General features: G+C 48.8%; 1 protein-coding gene across 1 annotated transcript in view; it reads right to left on the bottom strand.

Moving 5' to 3' along the window:
* Galnt9 (polypeptide N-acetylgalactosaminyltransferase 9) overlaps positions 1 to 16,911 on the bottom strand; it is an 83,977-nt gene that overhangs the window by 35,543 nt on the left and 31,523 nt on the right. The window contains exon 2 of the mRNA XM_021162920.2: positions 8,798 to 8,978. Coding sequence (XP_021018579.1) covers positions 8,798 to 8,978 — 181 coding nt within the window. The remainder of the gene's footprint in view (positions 1 to 8,797; positions 8,979 to 16,911) is intronic.

Raw genomic sequence — 16,911 nt, 5'->3', positions numbered from 1 at the left:
AGAGTGTGAATGGGGACCATGGGTAAATTGTGGCGTGACAATACAGTTACAAGCCCTTTTCACCAGAAGGGAAAGACTGAGTGGGGGATACGGGGCTGCACCAAGCATCAGCATCTAGAACAGCACTGAGGAGGGGGACAGGAGACAGCAGGAATTACACAACATCTTCCTGAGGCACTTGCCAAATTCAATGACCTGACTTCAGTCCCTAAGACCTACAAGGTGGAAGGGAAGAAATTCGTTTTACGAGTTGTCCTCTGACTTCCAGACATGTGCAGTAGCATATGTGCCCTCCCCAAACCAATCAATCAATCAATCAATCAATCAATCAATAAAGTAAATATATATATATATATATATATATGTGTGTATGTATATATACACACACACACACACATATATATATATATGAATGAAAAGAAAATCACAGGGGCACACAATAGGCAGCCTCCTACCCAACCTCTGCCTCTTCCTCCTCTTTACATGGGATTTGGGGGAGGTCCATCCTTAACTAATCACACTCATAGTAGCTCTGCTTCCAAGTGAAGCATATGGAGTCCTATAGGTTAATATTTCAAAGTGAATTCAGGGAACACAGATTAGCCTGTGGCACTAGGAACAGCAATGTTCATTCCACATTCAGACTGAGAGAGTTGAAGGGGCTCTTGTGTCACTTGAAAACAGGGACGGCATTAGCCTCTTTGCAGATTCAGTCTTTTCAGCCCAAGAGCCACAAACACCCCCTGTTAGAGATGAGGACACTTTCTCTCAGCTGCAGGGATTCAAACTCAAGCCAGAACACAGAAGGGACACCCCGTACATAGCATAGTTAAGGACCCAGCCTACCCCAGCCGTCACCGCCTTCACGGCCAGGCTGCACATATCTGAGCCGCCTGTGTGACTTTCAAGGGACAAGTGCTACGTAGCACCGCATTGATATGGGCTGCGTGTGCTTAGCGCCAGAGATTTCATCACTCAGACAAACGCTTCCTGACAAGAAGACCTAGGTCCATTTATCCGTGGAAGGAGAAAGTTGAATGCATGATTTTCATGAACTTGCAGAGCATGTAAAACAGAGAAAACATTAGCAGGCTTGCAGGAGCTGCAGCCACCCAGAAGGGACCCCATGCCCTCCGTGGGAGGAGTGTAACTCTTTCCTGCACCAGGAAACTGCAGGCACCTGTCACTGAGTCTGTCATTAGAGTCCCAATCCATGATTTACCCTTATTGCTGCTGAAGTTCCTTCCTAAAGAGAAGATGCAGGATGGAAATAAAGTCTATTTCTCCTCCTAAGGTTCCAACAACAAGCAGGCTCAATTCCACCAAAGTTCACCCTGGGGAACCAGCGAACCAGCTGGGCTTTCTTATAGAGTGCAGGTTACTTACAAGGCTGTGAGTGCTACTCTCAAATGGCCACACTGGATAGTCTTTCCTCAGCAGGGATGTTGACTCCCCACAGCCTCTAATGAAGCCTCTCTCAGTCTTCTCTGGCCTATATACGTTATCCCCTTCCACGTGGAATCACAACGCACCAACAGGAAGTAAGGTGCCTCTAGACACTCAGGCAGCCATCTTGTAATGGCCTCTGTGAGCAGATGTAAATTGTCAAGAAGCCCAGCTGGGGCGATCGTCTGCACGTGGGATTGTGGTTGGTTTGCTCTGCTCCAAGGACAGTTACATATAACCCTCACCCAGCACACAGACCTCATGACTGTGTCCTTCACCCATGCCCTCTGTCAAGGTCTTCTCTCCTACTCCTTCACAAGAGAATGATGGTAGACATCCAGGCCAAATACCATTTGAGCATCTGCAAAAGCCCTGCTATGTTCTATCGGGAAGCAGTAGCAGGTTAGACCGGGATGGAATGCACTAATTCTCCTTCTGTTTCTGGCTTAGTTGTCTCAAAGCCCATGGATTTGGCCATGGGCATGTGCACTTGCTCCAAAGAACCTTCCACCCGCAAGGACTGGTTCGTTTGGGTGTGTGCTTTGAGAGTGTCCTGTCTCTGGTCCTCGGCCTGTCAAGAGCTATTGAGAGGGAGAGATCCTATCTCCTGGTCCATGGGGGTCCAGCCTTGGCTCACTGCCTCCACTGAGGAAGGTTAGACTCTTCTCACATTCACCATCCACTGGACTGGGAAATGGGCACAGGACACAGTACCCCCGATCACCTGCAGAAGAGCCAGGGTCTCCCAGGAGTGGAAGGGTAATGGATGGGCTCTCCCCAGATACTGATAAATGTCTGCCAAGCAAAAGCACGATGTGAGATAGCACACAGGACAGGACAGTGACCCTGCTTGTCAGAACCTGGCCTCATGGCCAGGAGATGCCAGGAGAGATGGTAGGAAGTGTCTTCATTCTGGCTTGGATCTAATTTTGTAATTCTCTCCACAAAAGACAGTCAGAGATAACGACAAGGCAACAGAGAGTCAAGAGGGAAAGACAGAGACAGAGGGAAACAGAGAGAAAAAAAACAGACAGACGGGACAACAGACAGTGTCGTGCAGTCCTTTAAACAAATACAGAAATGAGTAGCTGCTGGCTCACACCTGTCTCACAGACCCCTGAGCTTTCGCTATTTGTCTCATCTCTCAGATTCCATATCCCATTTTGAAAGCTCAGGTGTGACACAGAGCTGAACGCATTCCACCTCTGTTCTGCACCCTCCTTATGGACATTGATGTGGGTCTGACAAATGTCCTTGCTACTGCATATTATAGAGAGCTATGTGTCACGTGCCCTGGAGGTACCTTGTCCCTCTTCAGACAAATGACAGCTTTCAATATGGAGTCAGTGTGGTGCTCTGGGCTGCATGTGTGAAACATGTTCATGAGGTAATGTCTCAAGCACCCCATGCTGCCTCCTAACCTTGGGTTCCCTAGAGTACTGTGTGTGCTGAGATAATGCTCAGGACCACTTGAGATTCCAGGACTCAGAGAAGAAAAGACTGAACCTTGGCTCCATAGCACCAGAGTGTAAGGGACCCAGAGGCTCCTCCCAACTTCAGTAGCATCCTGTCTGCCAGAGAGGAAATAAACCAGAGCTTAGGTCTTCTCGTGGTTAGCCACACTGCCTTTCTGGCCTGTCATGCACCAGAAGGTGGTGGCTATGTTTTGTCCCCACTCCTGGGCTCAGTGTAGTGCTGTCCCCAAGCAGAATAAAGCAGTGTGTTCAACCATGAGCAATCAGCCAACTAGTTTGCCCACCATGGCTTTTCCCTCCCTTCGCTGGCACAGAGTGGGGTTTCTGCAAACCCATGGTTGAGCATGAATTGGATAGAAGGGTGAAGTCGAGGCTGGGAAGTATACTAAAAGGACCATGGGCCACAGAGATTCAAGCTCATAACGGGGAAATAGGAGAATCCTGCCTGAGAGACAGCAGGAGCTGTGCACTTGCCAAGAACCTGAGCACCACTCCCCAGATGCCCAGATCATCCATCGGTGCTAATGGAAATGCATGAGGCTGCCCCTTGTGCCCTGGAAAAACAACTATGAAAATGACAAGAAGCGAAGTGTTCCCAAGAGCCGCTGGCTTTGAGGCAACGGCACCCATGTCTCATGCCGGGCTGGGCCTCAGCAGACAGGAAGTTGCTCATTTGGAAAACATGTCCTCGTTTCTGGGAATATTGTACGAGGAGATTCTTGGAAGGCAGGTCCTTGGGGACTGCAATTCTGCTATGCTGCATGGCAGAGTCCTGCCTTGCTGGGAAACACACACTCATCCAAACAGAACACACACATGAGTAACACATGCTCATCCAAGCAAAGCATACACATGAGTTCAAAACCCTCAAGTAGGCAGTCACCTGTGCTACTGCCTTCTCACCACCATCTAAGAAGCCGAGGAGGAGCACCTCCAAGGCCAGAGGAATGAGACAGTAAAGACCCCGAGACTAGGGGGTCCCTCCTGTATCAAATTGTCTTTCACAGACTGAGTGCATCCATCCATCCATCCATCCATCCATCCATCCATCCATCCAATGTTGCTAGAGGCAAGCCTACCCTACAAAATACCCACACCTATGCACACACACACATACACACACACAGTGGCACACACATTTGCACAGATGAGCACACATTTCCGTACCTGCATGTCCACATTCACACATGTACACACAGCATTTTGTCTGGAGACCCAGACACATCCCACCAAGACCTCTTCAGTTGGCATGTTGATGATATGTGGGACACATACATTTACACAGTGTCTGTCCCTACAGTTACTGACAAATGGCCACAGACACACGTCCATGCACAAAGACTGAAGGCCACAAGAACCAAAAAGCCGAGGCAAGCCCACACGTTCTGCCCACCATCCTTCTTCTCACAAGTTCAGACTCCCTTTGGAAACATAGACACACTTCAACCATGCGTCAGAAGCAAGACACACAGATGTAAAAGACGCACACAGGACACTCTCATACCACCCTCTCTCAAAGGGAAACAGGAAGGGACCTCAAACGAGTGAACCAGCCACTCAGAGACAGGCAAGCCCTCTCTGGCCTCACAGAGGTGTAGGTATGTCCCTTATCCTTCAGGCAGTGACAACCCTCAAACCATTTGTGGGTCACTGGTGCTGGCAGATCACCCAGGTCCAGGTGACACTTTATATTCTGGGTCAGCTCAGCTCTTGATGTTCTCTGTTGACCTTCAGACTGAGAAGCCCAGAGACAGTCCTGGGCTCTAACTCCAGTGGTCTGCACTTAAGGATGTAAGGATGATGGCTTTCATTGTCAGATTAGGTTTCATGACTCCACTATGTGGTATCAATCAGGGACAGTTCTGGAGTATCAGAGACAGTTTCTGGGCTGGAAGCAAGTCCTTCCAGCTGTCCTGCACAGCCCCACCAAGTATAAACCTAGGCGGAGAGAGCTGGTAAGGACTAGCTGTGCATTCAGGACAAGGACTTGCTGTCCACAGCTCCACGCCTACTAAAAACCAGGGCCAGGAGTGGGGACCCATGCCTGCCATCTCAGTACTTAGAAGGCTGAGGCAGGAGGACTGTGACTTTCAGCCCAGCCTGGACTACATGAGGAGATCCTCTAGAAAACCACCAGCAAACAAAAATGAACTGACAAAACAACTGTGCCACAGAACACAGGTCAAGGGGTGCGTCGTCGGGGAACCCCAGCTGCCCTGAGATCTGCAGTGTCCAAAATACCCCTGATCCTCACAGGGACCAAGAGTACAAGGAGGCCGAGGTGGGGTTCATCCAGTAGACGGTGCAGATCGATCTGCCAACCTGAATCCAAGGAGCTAGCTCAGCCTTCTGTTTGTCATGCACTCAGTCCGCACTTATCTGAGCTGACAGCCAAGCTGTTCCTGGCTCAGACCATGAATATGCATGGAGACCGCAAACATGAGGCAAGGGACATCACAACAGAGGCTTCTGGGGAGCGCTGTTCGTTCTGATGACACTGTTTAATTTGGATTTACCGGCCTCCTTTCGTCATCCCAGGGGCAGGCTTAGAAATCAACATCTATGTGATGCGCTTTGTGCCATAATTAAAGCTGCTGCTTAATTAGAAAAACTGTCCACCCCCAGACAAAAGGCGTCCAACGATGGCACAGACAAGAAAGAGTGAGAAATCATCTGAGTGGGTGGTGTCACCTGTGGGCACTGGAACGCACTCACATGTGTGCATACACACGCGCACACGCCTCCAGCCCAGTTTCTGGTGACCATGCCCGATGGTCCTGGAGGCATGTTCTGGCCATGCTGGGACTGTGAAGTCCTTGAGGAAATCATAGAGAGAAAACTTTTGGGGAGCCTGGACTGAGCTTTCAATGATCAGTTTTCCCACTGAGCCACCCTCAGACACCTGTCACTAACACCAGGTGTGAAAATTTGCTGAGCTGACACAGCCCACGCATTCACCTTGCTCGTCCAATGTCCTACCTCAGGCTGCACACAGCAGCCTCTATGGCTGCACACAGCAGCCTATGCTTATGACTCACCCATCCGTTAGCAACATCTTGCCATGGTTCTGGGGTTGAGGGATGGAGCAGGAATTTGGAGGCCTCTTTAAAGATTCTAGATTGGAGACTGTCATGTGCTATGGTTACATGAGGGCTAAAGAGGACATGAAGGGGCTGAGGCCCTGGGATGTGTGGGTGTCTCTTCAAGCATTATCTCAGAGCCTGCGCACAACACTTTGACCATCCGCTTGCATGCTCAGACGTCCCACTTGCTCCTGTTTTATTTCTCAGCAGCCCCAACATGCCCATGGCTCAGTCTCTCTGGGCTGGTTCCCATCATGCCTTTGCTCGGATTGGCCAGGCCTGGCACACACGTGTCACCTGGAGTAGCCTTCGTGGAACTAGACATGGGAAGAGGGGGCCCAAGAGCTGAGTGATGGAGTTCTGAATACGCCTGTCCTTGGTTCACTCACTGGGAAGGGGAATGTCCATCAGGGAGAACCCCATTATGGGACTGCCCATCAGGGAGAGTCCATGGTGGGAACGTCGGGCTGGGAGAGCTCACTGTTCCTTGGCAAGACAAGCGAGTGACATTCTGATACAGGTGGACTGTCCAAGTCAGGATCTTACCACACTCTCCATAGCCCTTTCTCATCTTCCCAACCCAAATCAGTGGGCTTCAAGAAAGAATATAACAGGGCCCCACCAGGCTCTGTGAAAGCAGGTCATAAACCTTTGCATAACCTCAGATTTGAAGGCAGCAGCTAGCTAGCTTCCTGGGTCTGTCTCAGGATGTAAATAATTCAACTTCTGAATTTCAGAAGATACCCAAAAATAAAAGAATCAGGCATGAAAAAATACAGGTTATTCTGGGACTTAAAAAATAGCACAGCTACCAGAATAATCCTGGAGGTGCAGTCTCCGTTCCATTGCTGGGAGGATCACCCCAGCCCAGGCACCATCCTGGGAGAGGTTCAAGCACAGCCCCAGAGAACTGTTCCAGATTCAGGGCATTCACAGCCAGCTGGGACTCTGGGCTTTGGCCATCTTACCACCGTGGCTCATGCACAGAGCAAACTAGGGGTAAGGAATAAAAGTTCTTAAATGCAGCCTGAAGACTGAGGCTCAGGAACTCGGTAGATGGTGGGGTGGTCCCTCCTTTCTTATCTATCACTGCGCCCACTGCTCTGGCGAGGCAACTCCCCCAGTTTCTTGTTTCACCTTCTTCCTGGCCCCACCCTCCTCGGCAAGCTCCTTGCCGGAGTTCTAGTCCTTAGGTCCATCAGGCAGTAGAGATGCTGAAAACAAACCTACCACTCGTTGACCTTCATGAGGCTCCAAGAAGCATACAGCAGATGATGAGCCCTGAACTTAGTTATTAGGAGCTGCTGAGAGTTTCCCTATCCACGTCTCCTGTCCTGGTGGTCTGTGATGGAGCTCAAGACCAGCCAGCTTGCTGCTGACAACTCAAAGTCTCGATGTCATGGATGCCCTGGGCCTAGCTGGTCCTCCTATCACAATAATTTGTTCAATCTCAGCTCTGGTCAGCCCCATTGTGTGCTTTTAGACTGGGATAATAATTAGGGACAAGAAGCCAGTCCTGAGACACAAGCGAAGTCATAGCAGTGAGCATCTTTGTGGCAAGTAACAAGATGGCCCCACCCTCTGAGGGACTGCTGAAACCTTTCAGACCCTGGAGGCTTACTGAGCAACATCAGTACTCATACACCAGCGATGTGTGCAAAAGCCAGTGAGAAGAACACAATTAGCAGGAACCAAGGCCTCTAGCACAGGTGTTCAAGTCCATCCACATGCCTATGTGCATTGTACATGCACACAGCTATAGATGGGCTCATAGAGATAACCCAGACACCTCTAGCCTGCCAGCCTCTGAGACCAAAGAGAAAGGGGACTGATCCTATGTGTGGGGTGGGGCTCAAAAAGATGAACATAGCAGACAGACAGCAGAGGGGCAAGAGAGACAGAGACAGGGAGGGAGTCAGAGAGAGACAGAGACAGGGAGAGACAGACAGAGATAGGGAGGGAGAGAGACAGAGACAGGGAGAAACAGACAGTGATAGGGAGGGAGACAGAGAGGGATAGAGACAGGGAGAGAGATAGAGACAGGCAGAGACAGGCAGAGAGAGGCAGAGACAGGCAGAGAGAGGCAGAGACAGGGAGAGATAGAGAGAAATAGAGACAGGGAGAGAGATAGAGACAATGAGAGAGACAGAAAGAAACAGAGAGAGAGAGAGACAGATAGGCAGAGACAGACAGACAGACAGAGACAGGGGAGGGACAGAAACAGAGAAAAACAGAGAGAAAAAAGAGACAAACAGAAAAACAGAGATAGAAACAGAGAGATTAGTAGAGAGAGACAGAGACAGGGAGAGAGAGAGAGACAGGCAGAGAGAGGCAGATACAGGGAAGGAGAGAAACAGGGAGAGAGACAGAGAGACAGAGACAGTGAGAGAGACAGAGAGAGAAATAGAAACAGACAGAGAGACAGACAGACAGAGACAGAGGAGGGAGAGAGACAGGGAGAGAGACAGAGAGACATGGAGACATGCAGAGAGAGGCAGAGACATGGAGAGAGAGACAAAGACAAGGATAGAGACACACAGAGAGAGACAGAAAGAAACAGAGACAGAGACAGAAAGAAAGAGAGAGATAGAGACAGGGAGGGAGAGACAGACATAGAGAGACAGACAGAAAGTTAGAAAGATTGAGGGAGACAGGAGAGACACAGCGAGATACAGAGACAGAGGGAGAAAGGGAGATAGAGCCACAAAGACACCAAGGGATGTTCTGCAGCCCCACACCCTGTACAGCAGAACCCCACCTCCAGTCCTCAGCTGCTAAGGCCAGGCTGCTCACCTCTTGGGCCTGTAGTCAGGGATGGTCCTATCCAGGGAGATGCGGTCACTGAGCTGCGCATTGTACCCAAAGTCCTCGAACTTGCCCTCGGTCTCTTGGCTGTCATCTTGCAGAGTGGCAGCCACTCCTCCCTGGCCCAGGCCACCTGGCCCCTCCACCAGCCCAATGGGCTTTGCAAGGCCTGGAGAAGACAAGAAAAGACAGGTCAGGAGATTCTTGGAGTTGCTCCCAGCATACCCACCCCCTGCGCAGTGTGTCCTGGAATGAGACTGGCTGTGAGGTCAGAAGACACAAGCTGCCAAGGTTGTAGGAGGGTGAAGAAGGGGAGCATGAGCCAGGGCATGGGTCTACTCTACACGACATCATGGTGTCAAGAGTAAGTGCTTAGCCCAACGGTCATTAGAGAGGCAGTGTCCAGCACCTGAGAGGAGCAGATGCAGAGACTGCCCCCTCCCCAAACACTAGCCAAAGCCAGGGAGAGAAGAGGGGGAGGAAGGATTCTAGGAGTCAGAGGGGTTGAGGACACTGTGAGAACACAACCCACAGAATAAACTAAGCAGGGCTTATAGGGGCTCACAGGGACTGAAGGGACAGTCATGGACCCTGTATGGGTCTGAGCCAGGTCCTCTGCATATACATTATGGCTGCATAGCTTGGTGTTCTTTTGGGATCCCTAACAACAAGAGTAGGAAGTATCTGTGACTCTGCCTGCACTAGGGACCCTTCTCCTACTGGGTCACCTCATCCATCCTTGATAATGAGGGTTTGTGCCTAGTCTTACTGTAATTTGTTGTGCCATGTTTGGGTGATATCCCTAGGAGGCCTGCCCCCCCCCCCAACCAGGGGAAACAGAGGAGAAGTGGATTTGTATCTAGGGGAGAGGAGAGGTTGGGAGGGGGAACATCAGTCAGGATGTAATGTATGTAAAGAATAGATAGATAGATAGATAGATAGATAGATAGATAGATGATTGATAGATAGATAGATGACAGAAAGGAAGGAAGAAAGGAAGAAAAGAAGGGAGGAAGAAAGAAAGAAAGAAAGAAAGAAAGAAAGAAAGAAAGAAAGAAAGAGAGAGAGAGGGGGGAGGGAGGGAGGGAGGAAGGAAGAAAGAGAGAGAGAGAGAGAGAGAGAGAGGGAGGGAGGGAGGGAGGAAGGAAGGAAGGAAGGAAGGAAGGAAGGAAGGAAGGAAGGAAGGAAGGAAGAAAGAAAGAAAGAAAGAAAGAAAGAAAGAAAGAAAGAAAGAAAGAAAGAAAGAAAGAAAGAAAGAAAGAGTGAGTGAATTATAGAAGGAAAAGTCAGAGCCAGTGAGATGGCTCAAACGGTAAGGGTGCTGCTCTGTGGAGTTCAATCCCTAGAAACCACAACGTATAAGGAGAGGAATGACTCCTGCAAATTGTCCTCCGGGTTCCACCCACATGCTGTGGCATACATGAGCAGGTGTACATGTGAACACACACACACGTACACACACACGTACACAGACATACACACTAGATAAGCAAACAAATAAATGCAAAAAGATCTATAATAAAGTTAACTAATATATAAAATTTTAAGTGGTAGCTGGGTGGTAGTGACACATACCCTTAATCCCAGCATTTGGGAGGCAGAGGCAGGTAGACCTGAGTTCAAGGCCAGCCTGGTCTACAGAGTGAGCTCCAGGATAGCCAGGGTTATAACACAGAGAAACCCTGTCTCAAAAACTAAAAGAATAAAAATAGGTAAATAGTACACACATTATAAAGAGCTAAAATAAATTAAACTTTTAAATACAAAATCATTGCCCGCACCCTGGGCATAGGTAATGTTTGTCTTCGAGACCAATTGCAAATTGCTGCTATATACACAGTTCCAACCCGAGGACACGGGTGATAACTTGGAAAACACGGCATTGGAGGAGAGAAGCTAGGAACTCTCCAGAAAGCTAGGACAGAAACCTGTTCTGCTCCAAGCCTTGGATGGGCCAGGAGCTATGGAACCTGGAGACCCCAGCTAGGGAGGTGGTGCCAAATAGCCAGTGGGAGAGGGGGTCCAACTCTCAGTCCAGGTTCCTGGACCTCTATACGTCTGTAACATTCCATTTTAATTGTTTAAAAACTGGAGAGTTGATGTTTGCATAGGATCGAAGGATATGCACTCAACATGAAACAGAAGAATTATGAGACACATCACTTCACCTGCTTTTTTTTTTATTCACTTGCTTATTTTTTTAATCTTAATACTGTGACATATCTAAAAACCTTGCTGTAGACATGGTCTCTCCTATAGCCCAGCTGGCCTGGAATTCACTATGTAGCCCCTGCCTCCTCACCACCACATCTGGCAAAATCCTACTATCTTTAAACACATTACACTTTGTGCCTTTCATCAAAGACGGGCACCCCCCACCCCCCAGGGCAGACAGACACACAGCAGCTTCCAGGCTGGTGGGAGAGCAGTCCTGATACCCTCTGACTATTCCTCAGACCCTGCTGCCTGGCTGAAGGGTGGCTGGGGGGACGTTCAGGGGGTGCAGGCACCCAGCTTTGGAGCTTTCCCCATAAAAGCAAAATATCCACTTGATTAACTGTCCGATCAGTCCAGCATACACCACTTGTGTTCACTTGCCTGCAACCCCACCCTTGGAAGTACTTGGCTCAGTGGCCTGCTGCATTCTTTTCATATTGCAGTCAGTATATGAGCATTGTAGCACTGATAGCCGTATGAGTCTGGTTCCTGCTTTGTGAGCCAGAGGCAAGTCCCGGGGCTCCTCAATGTGAAAAATGAGCGGAATCTGTTTCCACCTCCGCCTACATCCCCTCCCCTGTGCCTCCTTCCCTCGATTTTTCTCAGCTCTGTTTTATTTTTGATGATTCTGGTGGTTGCCCTTGTGACTCCAAGAGGAATGCTGAACGCTCTATCTCCGGAAACGTCAACTTTTGCCACGTCCCTTGATGTCTAACATGTAAGGTGAGGGATGTATTGGTTTCTTGCCCACATTGCCACAGTATCCCCCAAGGTTGTCTTCAACAGTCCTTCGATGGTGTGTAAAATCAGGCAAAATTCCACGAGATTTTAAAACAAGAAATGGATCAGTATTTATCCTGTGAAGTTATGTGAACAGAGCTCGCTCCAGAACCCACCTGGATCAAAATGTAATAATTCCATCACTAACCAATCTCAGGCCACATATTGAAGAATTTTCAAATATCAAAGCAATCTTTCTTCCTTCCTTCCTTCCTTCCTTCCTTCCTTCCTTCCTTCCTTCCTTCCTTCCTTCCTTGTTGTTGTTTTTGTTTGTTTGTTTGGTTGGTTGGTTGGTTGGTTGGTTGGTTTTGTTTTTTTTGAGACAGGGTTTCTCTGTATAGCCTTGGTTGTCCTGGAACTCACTTTGTAGACCAGGCTGGCCTCGAACTCAGAAATCTGCCTGCCTCTGCCTCCCAAGTGCTGGGATTAAAGATGTGTGCCACCACCACCGGGCCTTCCTTGTTGTTTTATGTTAGATCATTGACCAGCCATGTTGCTCTGGCACGGGCATTTAAGTGTGGTAGTGACAGGGTTTGCTAGCATGTGCTGCTCAGCAGACCACACTCAGGCAGCATGGCTAGAAACAGCTGGTTGTCATTCTGTATGCCAGGTTTTATAACAAGATGATTGTAGAGTGGACTCCAAGCCTGTCTCATTGGAGAGTGGGGACCATGTGTAGTGCTCAGCACCCTCATCTGGGGACCCTTTACCTCCTACATCATTTGTATTGTCTTGATTGGACACTATCCTTGGATCCTTTCTTATGCTCAGCCTGGGTAGGCTCTCTGATTTTGTGAATTCCACATCTCCTTAGGTCTGGGAATTGTCTTTCATTTGATGGAAGGATATTATATTTGTAACCAAATTATATTTCAGAAGGATTGTATGGAAAGAATTTTCTAAGCTATAAGACAGTTGGAGATTTTTTTTCCCCTCCTTTAGAGTGGCAGATAATTTTGCTGGATATAGAATTCCTACTAATCGTCTCTCCTCATCCAATCCCAGGACTGGAGACTCTTTATCTTCTATAGGTATTGTCATTCATACTAAGTTTGTCTCTGTGTCTTTGTCTGCTCACTCTCTGTGCCATCTCTGTCTGTCTGCCTGTCTGTCTCTCCCACCTGGGGTTTATTATGGTCATGTTCAGTCTTCAAGAGGCATTTCCTTCTGGAAGATGTGTTCCGTTAACTGTAAGATTATATTTCTGCCTGACTTCCAGCTTGTTCTTCTAAAACGTCCTTTAATTTCTTTTTATCTTTAAAAAAAAAAAAGATGTTTATAGCTAGGCAGTAGCGGTGCACGCCTTTAATCCCAGCACTTGGGAGGCAGAGGTAGGTGGATTTCTGAGTTCGAAGCCAGCCTGGTCTACAAAGTGAGTTCCAGGACAGCCAGGGCTATACAGAGAAACTCTGTCTTGAAAAAACCTGTGTGTGTGTGTGTGTGTGTGTGTGTGTGTGTGTGAGATGTTTATATTTGTATCCATGTGTATGTGTGTTCTGTTTGTGCCGATGCATACCATGCGAGCAGGTACCAGTGGAGGCTAGAAGAGGGCATCAGATCCTCTGGAGATGAAATCAAAGGTGCTTGTGAGCCACTCACTGGACATGGGTTCTGGGAATGGAGCTTGGGTTCTCTGGCAGAGCAACAGTACTCTTCATTGCTGAACCTGCACCCTGGGACTTCCCCTTAAATGAAGAACCCTCCTCTTGATGCCTCTTCCTCCTGCTAACATCCCTTCTTTGTTTTCATTCTCTGAGACTTTCAGACTACCAGCTTGATCCCTTGGCTAACTTAGTCCACCTGTGGTATTCTTTGTTATGGTATTTTTGAATCCTGAAGAACTGGTTCTTATCCTCTGCCTTCCATGGTTGCTGTGCTGGCTTTCTGGTTGCTAAGCAGGCCGACCCTGGAGATCTGTCTGTTCTCACACAGCCCCAGGACATGACCTCCCCAGTCCTTGGAGAACAGGTAAGGAAACAGACCCAGAGTTACAAAACAGCCCAGACAAGGCCTCCCTCAAGCTGCTCTGAGGAGGTGGTAGGCTGGGGGCTCAGGCTAGGCTCCTGCTCAAGAACCTCTATTGTGAAATGTCAAGGTGGAATCCCGGTGGCTCTGCTGGTCTAGGCCTGGCCCCCACGTCCTTCCTACATATGACCCCACCCGATATACTACACATCTGGGAAGTCCCGTATATCAATTATCTTTAGCATTGCTGGGATGAAATACCTAACAAAGTGACAGGAAGGAAGGACAAATTGGGGGTACAGTCTGTCACAGCGGCAGGGCCATGAGGCAGCTGGGCATTCTGCGTGCACAGTCAGGAAGCCAGGAGACGAACACGTGCTGGTGCTCAGTTTGGTCTCTCCTTTGGGTTCAGTCCAGGACCCCAGCCCACGAAATGTTACCACCTACTCAGGGTGAGTCTTCCCATCTCAAATAACCTAACCTAGAAACGCTTTCAACGATGAAGCTTTTTGTCTCCTAGGTAAGTCTAGATCTGCCTGAGTTCACAACCGGCACTAACTATCACACCTTGTTTCCAAAGTGTGCCCAAGGGCTGCTGGAGAACTTCGAGATGGTACATGTTCATCAGGCCTTAAGGAAATGCACCTGTTTCTTGCCTTTCACAAGGCTTCTGTGGAGCCCCAACAAAAGATGTGGGACAGGAATGCTCTTTCTGGGGAGATTCACAAGTGGGTTCTGCACAGACTCGTTCCTGAGGAGCACTGGTCAGGGGCTGCCAATGAAGAGGAGTTAGGATGGGCAAAGCAGAACTCCAAAACCAGCCTGGGAATGGGGCCTGAAGTCAGAGCCTCCTGCCTGGGCCTCAGCTCCCCTCATAGTTCTCTGGAAGCTGGAATTTTACCAGCAACACTGGTTGAAAACTCCCAGTTGGATTTGCCTTTAAGGAAGGTTCGCTCTGCCATCAGATCCTGGCTTCTCATCTTCCTTCACTCCCTCGTGTCAGCTCAGATCCTATTCCACAAAGATTTCTTGTGAAGAGATGGGAGTCCTTGATCTCGCCGGAAAATGAGGACAAACCTGGAAGGACACTGAGATGGCCTCTCTGTGACAGAAAAGGCCTGGGTTTTTTTGTTTGTTTGTTTTTGTTTTTTTTTTGTTTTTTTAACCATGTTAACTGTCTACGGGGCTGCCCATTCTCTGAGGCTCTGCTAAAATCTATGCTGAGCTGGGCAGCCCCTTCTGCTCGGACTGTGGGATTTCTGGGCAGCAGCTGTGGGATTTTCCTGTCTTCACTGCAGGCCAAGCTCCAGACACAGTGGGTGGGAGGGGCCATGTAGGTTCTGAGTAGGGGGTAGGGAGTGCTTCTGCTTCATTTCTTCCTGGTTCTCAGGATCCCCAACTCCAGTGAGCAACAATGAGTATAACAAATGTTATACCCACTAAGCACACAAGACCAGACTACAGACACTTCTGTGGACTGAACCGCATCCTCCAAATACGTTTAAGGTCAATGTGCTTAAAGTCTCATTTCAAGAGGCATAAATGGACAGTTGGGAAATAGATGTGATCACAGTAAAATGAAATCACACAGGGTGAGGCTGGGTCCCAAGTCTAGCATGGTTGGTGTCCTCAGAACAGGGGAATTTGGATGTCTATCCACAGAGAAGACCATCTGCATACAAGGCACAGATAGAGTGGAGGCCACAAGCCAGGGACACCTGGAACTTCCAGCAGCTGGGTGGGGTAGAAAGGCTTTCCCTGGAATGGTGAGAGAGGAAACCTGCAGACACCTTGACTTCAGAGCCTATTGTTGTAGCTGGTCTGTGCTGTTTGCTGCACAGCCACAGCCTGCAGCACACATGGTCACTTGGACCTGACCAAGCTCTGCTGGTATCTGGGGGCGGGAGACTCTGATGTGTGGACTGTTTCTCACATAGGGTGACCCAGTGTGTGTGTCCATCCCAGGGAGCTGAGCTGTAGGAAGGTGGGGACATGGTTCCTGGAGAAGCTAGAGTGAAGTGCTTTCTAGTTTCTGGTCCTGAAATCACCCCTAGCTGAACAATACTGTAGCTTGTGCTGCATCTTCAATGTCTTGTGACTCTAAGAATGATGGGAAGTGTTTCTTCCTTAGCTCAGTTTAAAACATCTTCCCACACCTTTCCTAGAAAACGGAAACCAACATCCTATCCATATGACAACTCAGCAGTCTTACAGCCGGCCTCCCACGCTCCATCCGGGGTCACCCTCCAAGGATCTGCCACCCCGCAGAAAAGATGGAGCCACCCAAGGCCTGGAATCATCATATAATGAGCCCAACCAGCCACCCAGGCACAAATTCCTCAGTGGAGGACACAAGGTCACCAGCATCTCATTCCAACAGCCAAAGCATCAACTGGAAAGCAGTGTCTTTAATGCCACCATGCCAGTCAAGGAGAGGTAACCCAGAAAGGGCAGCTTTCTGGTGAACACTCTTGGGGGATTATCACCACACTTCCTTCTCGTTGTAAGGGAGACCATGAATGCACACCCAGAATCATGCAAGGGTCTCATTACAGAGACAAAAATCAATATACACAGCTTAGTACCCTACATTATTTCTATAAGACTATGACCACGGGGGACATAGGGGTCAGATTAAGTTTACATTTTGCCCTCCCCACTAGGCCTCAATACTTTCCTACTACTGAAGATTCTTTTAAAACTTCACTTGGATAGCCATAAGCCTAAAAAGCCAGTGTGAAACAGCATCTTTTATTTCTTTTTCCATTTGTCAAAATGGCCATGGAGTGGGGATACAGAGATGACTCGGTGACCAAAAGCATTTGCTTGTAGGAGACCAGAATTTGGTTCCCAGCACTTATATCAGATGGCTCACAAATGCCTGCAACTGGAGATCTGATGGCCTCCTATGGCCTCTGCAGAAACCCATGTGCATACGGCATTTATGCATGCTCCTGTATATACACTCACATGCATGCATGCACATACAAATTAATGTACAGAGTCTTTGATAATAGCCATCCCATACCAATGGGCAGGCACGTGCTGTCATCGGGAAACTTGGCAGGGTCAGGGAACCAAGTGTGGTGCAGACCTTGGTAGCTGTGAGCAGCATCGGTGGGATCCAGCTGTAGGTGGTT

Source organism: Mus caroli, unplaced genomic scaffold (genome assembly GCF_978045245.1).
Source record: "Mus caroli unplaced genomic scaffold, Mus_caroli_1 scaffold_4, whole genome shotgun sequence".
Taxonomy (NCBI): Eukaryota; Metazoa; Chordata; class Mammalia; order Rodentia; family Muridae; genus Mus; species Mus caroli.
This window is presented reverse-complemented; position numbering and strand designations above follow the sequence as displayed.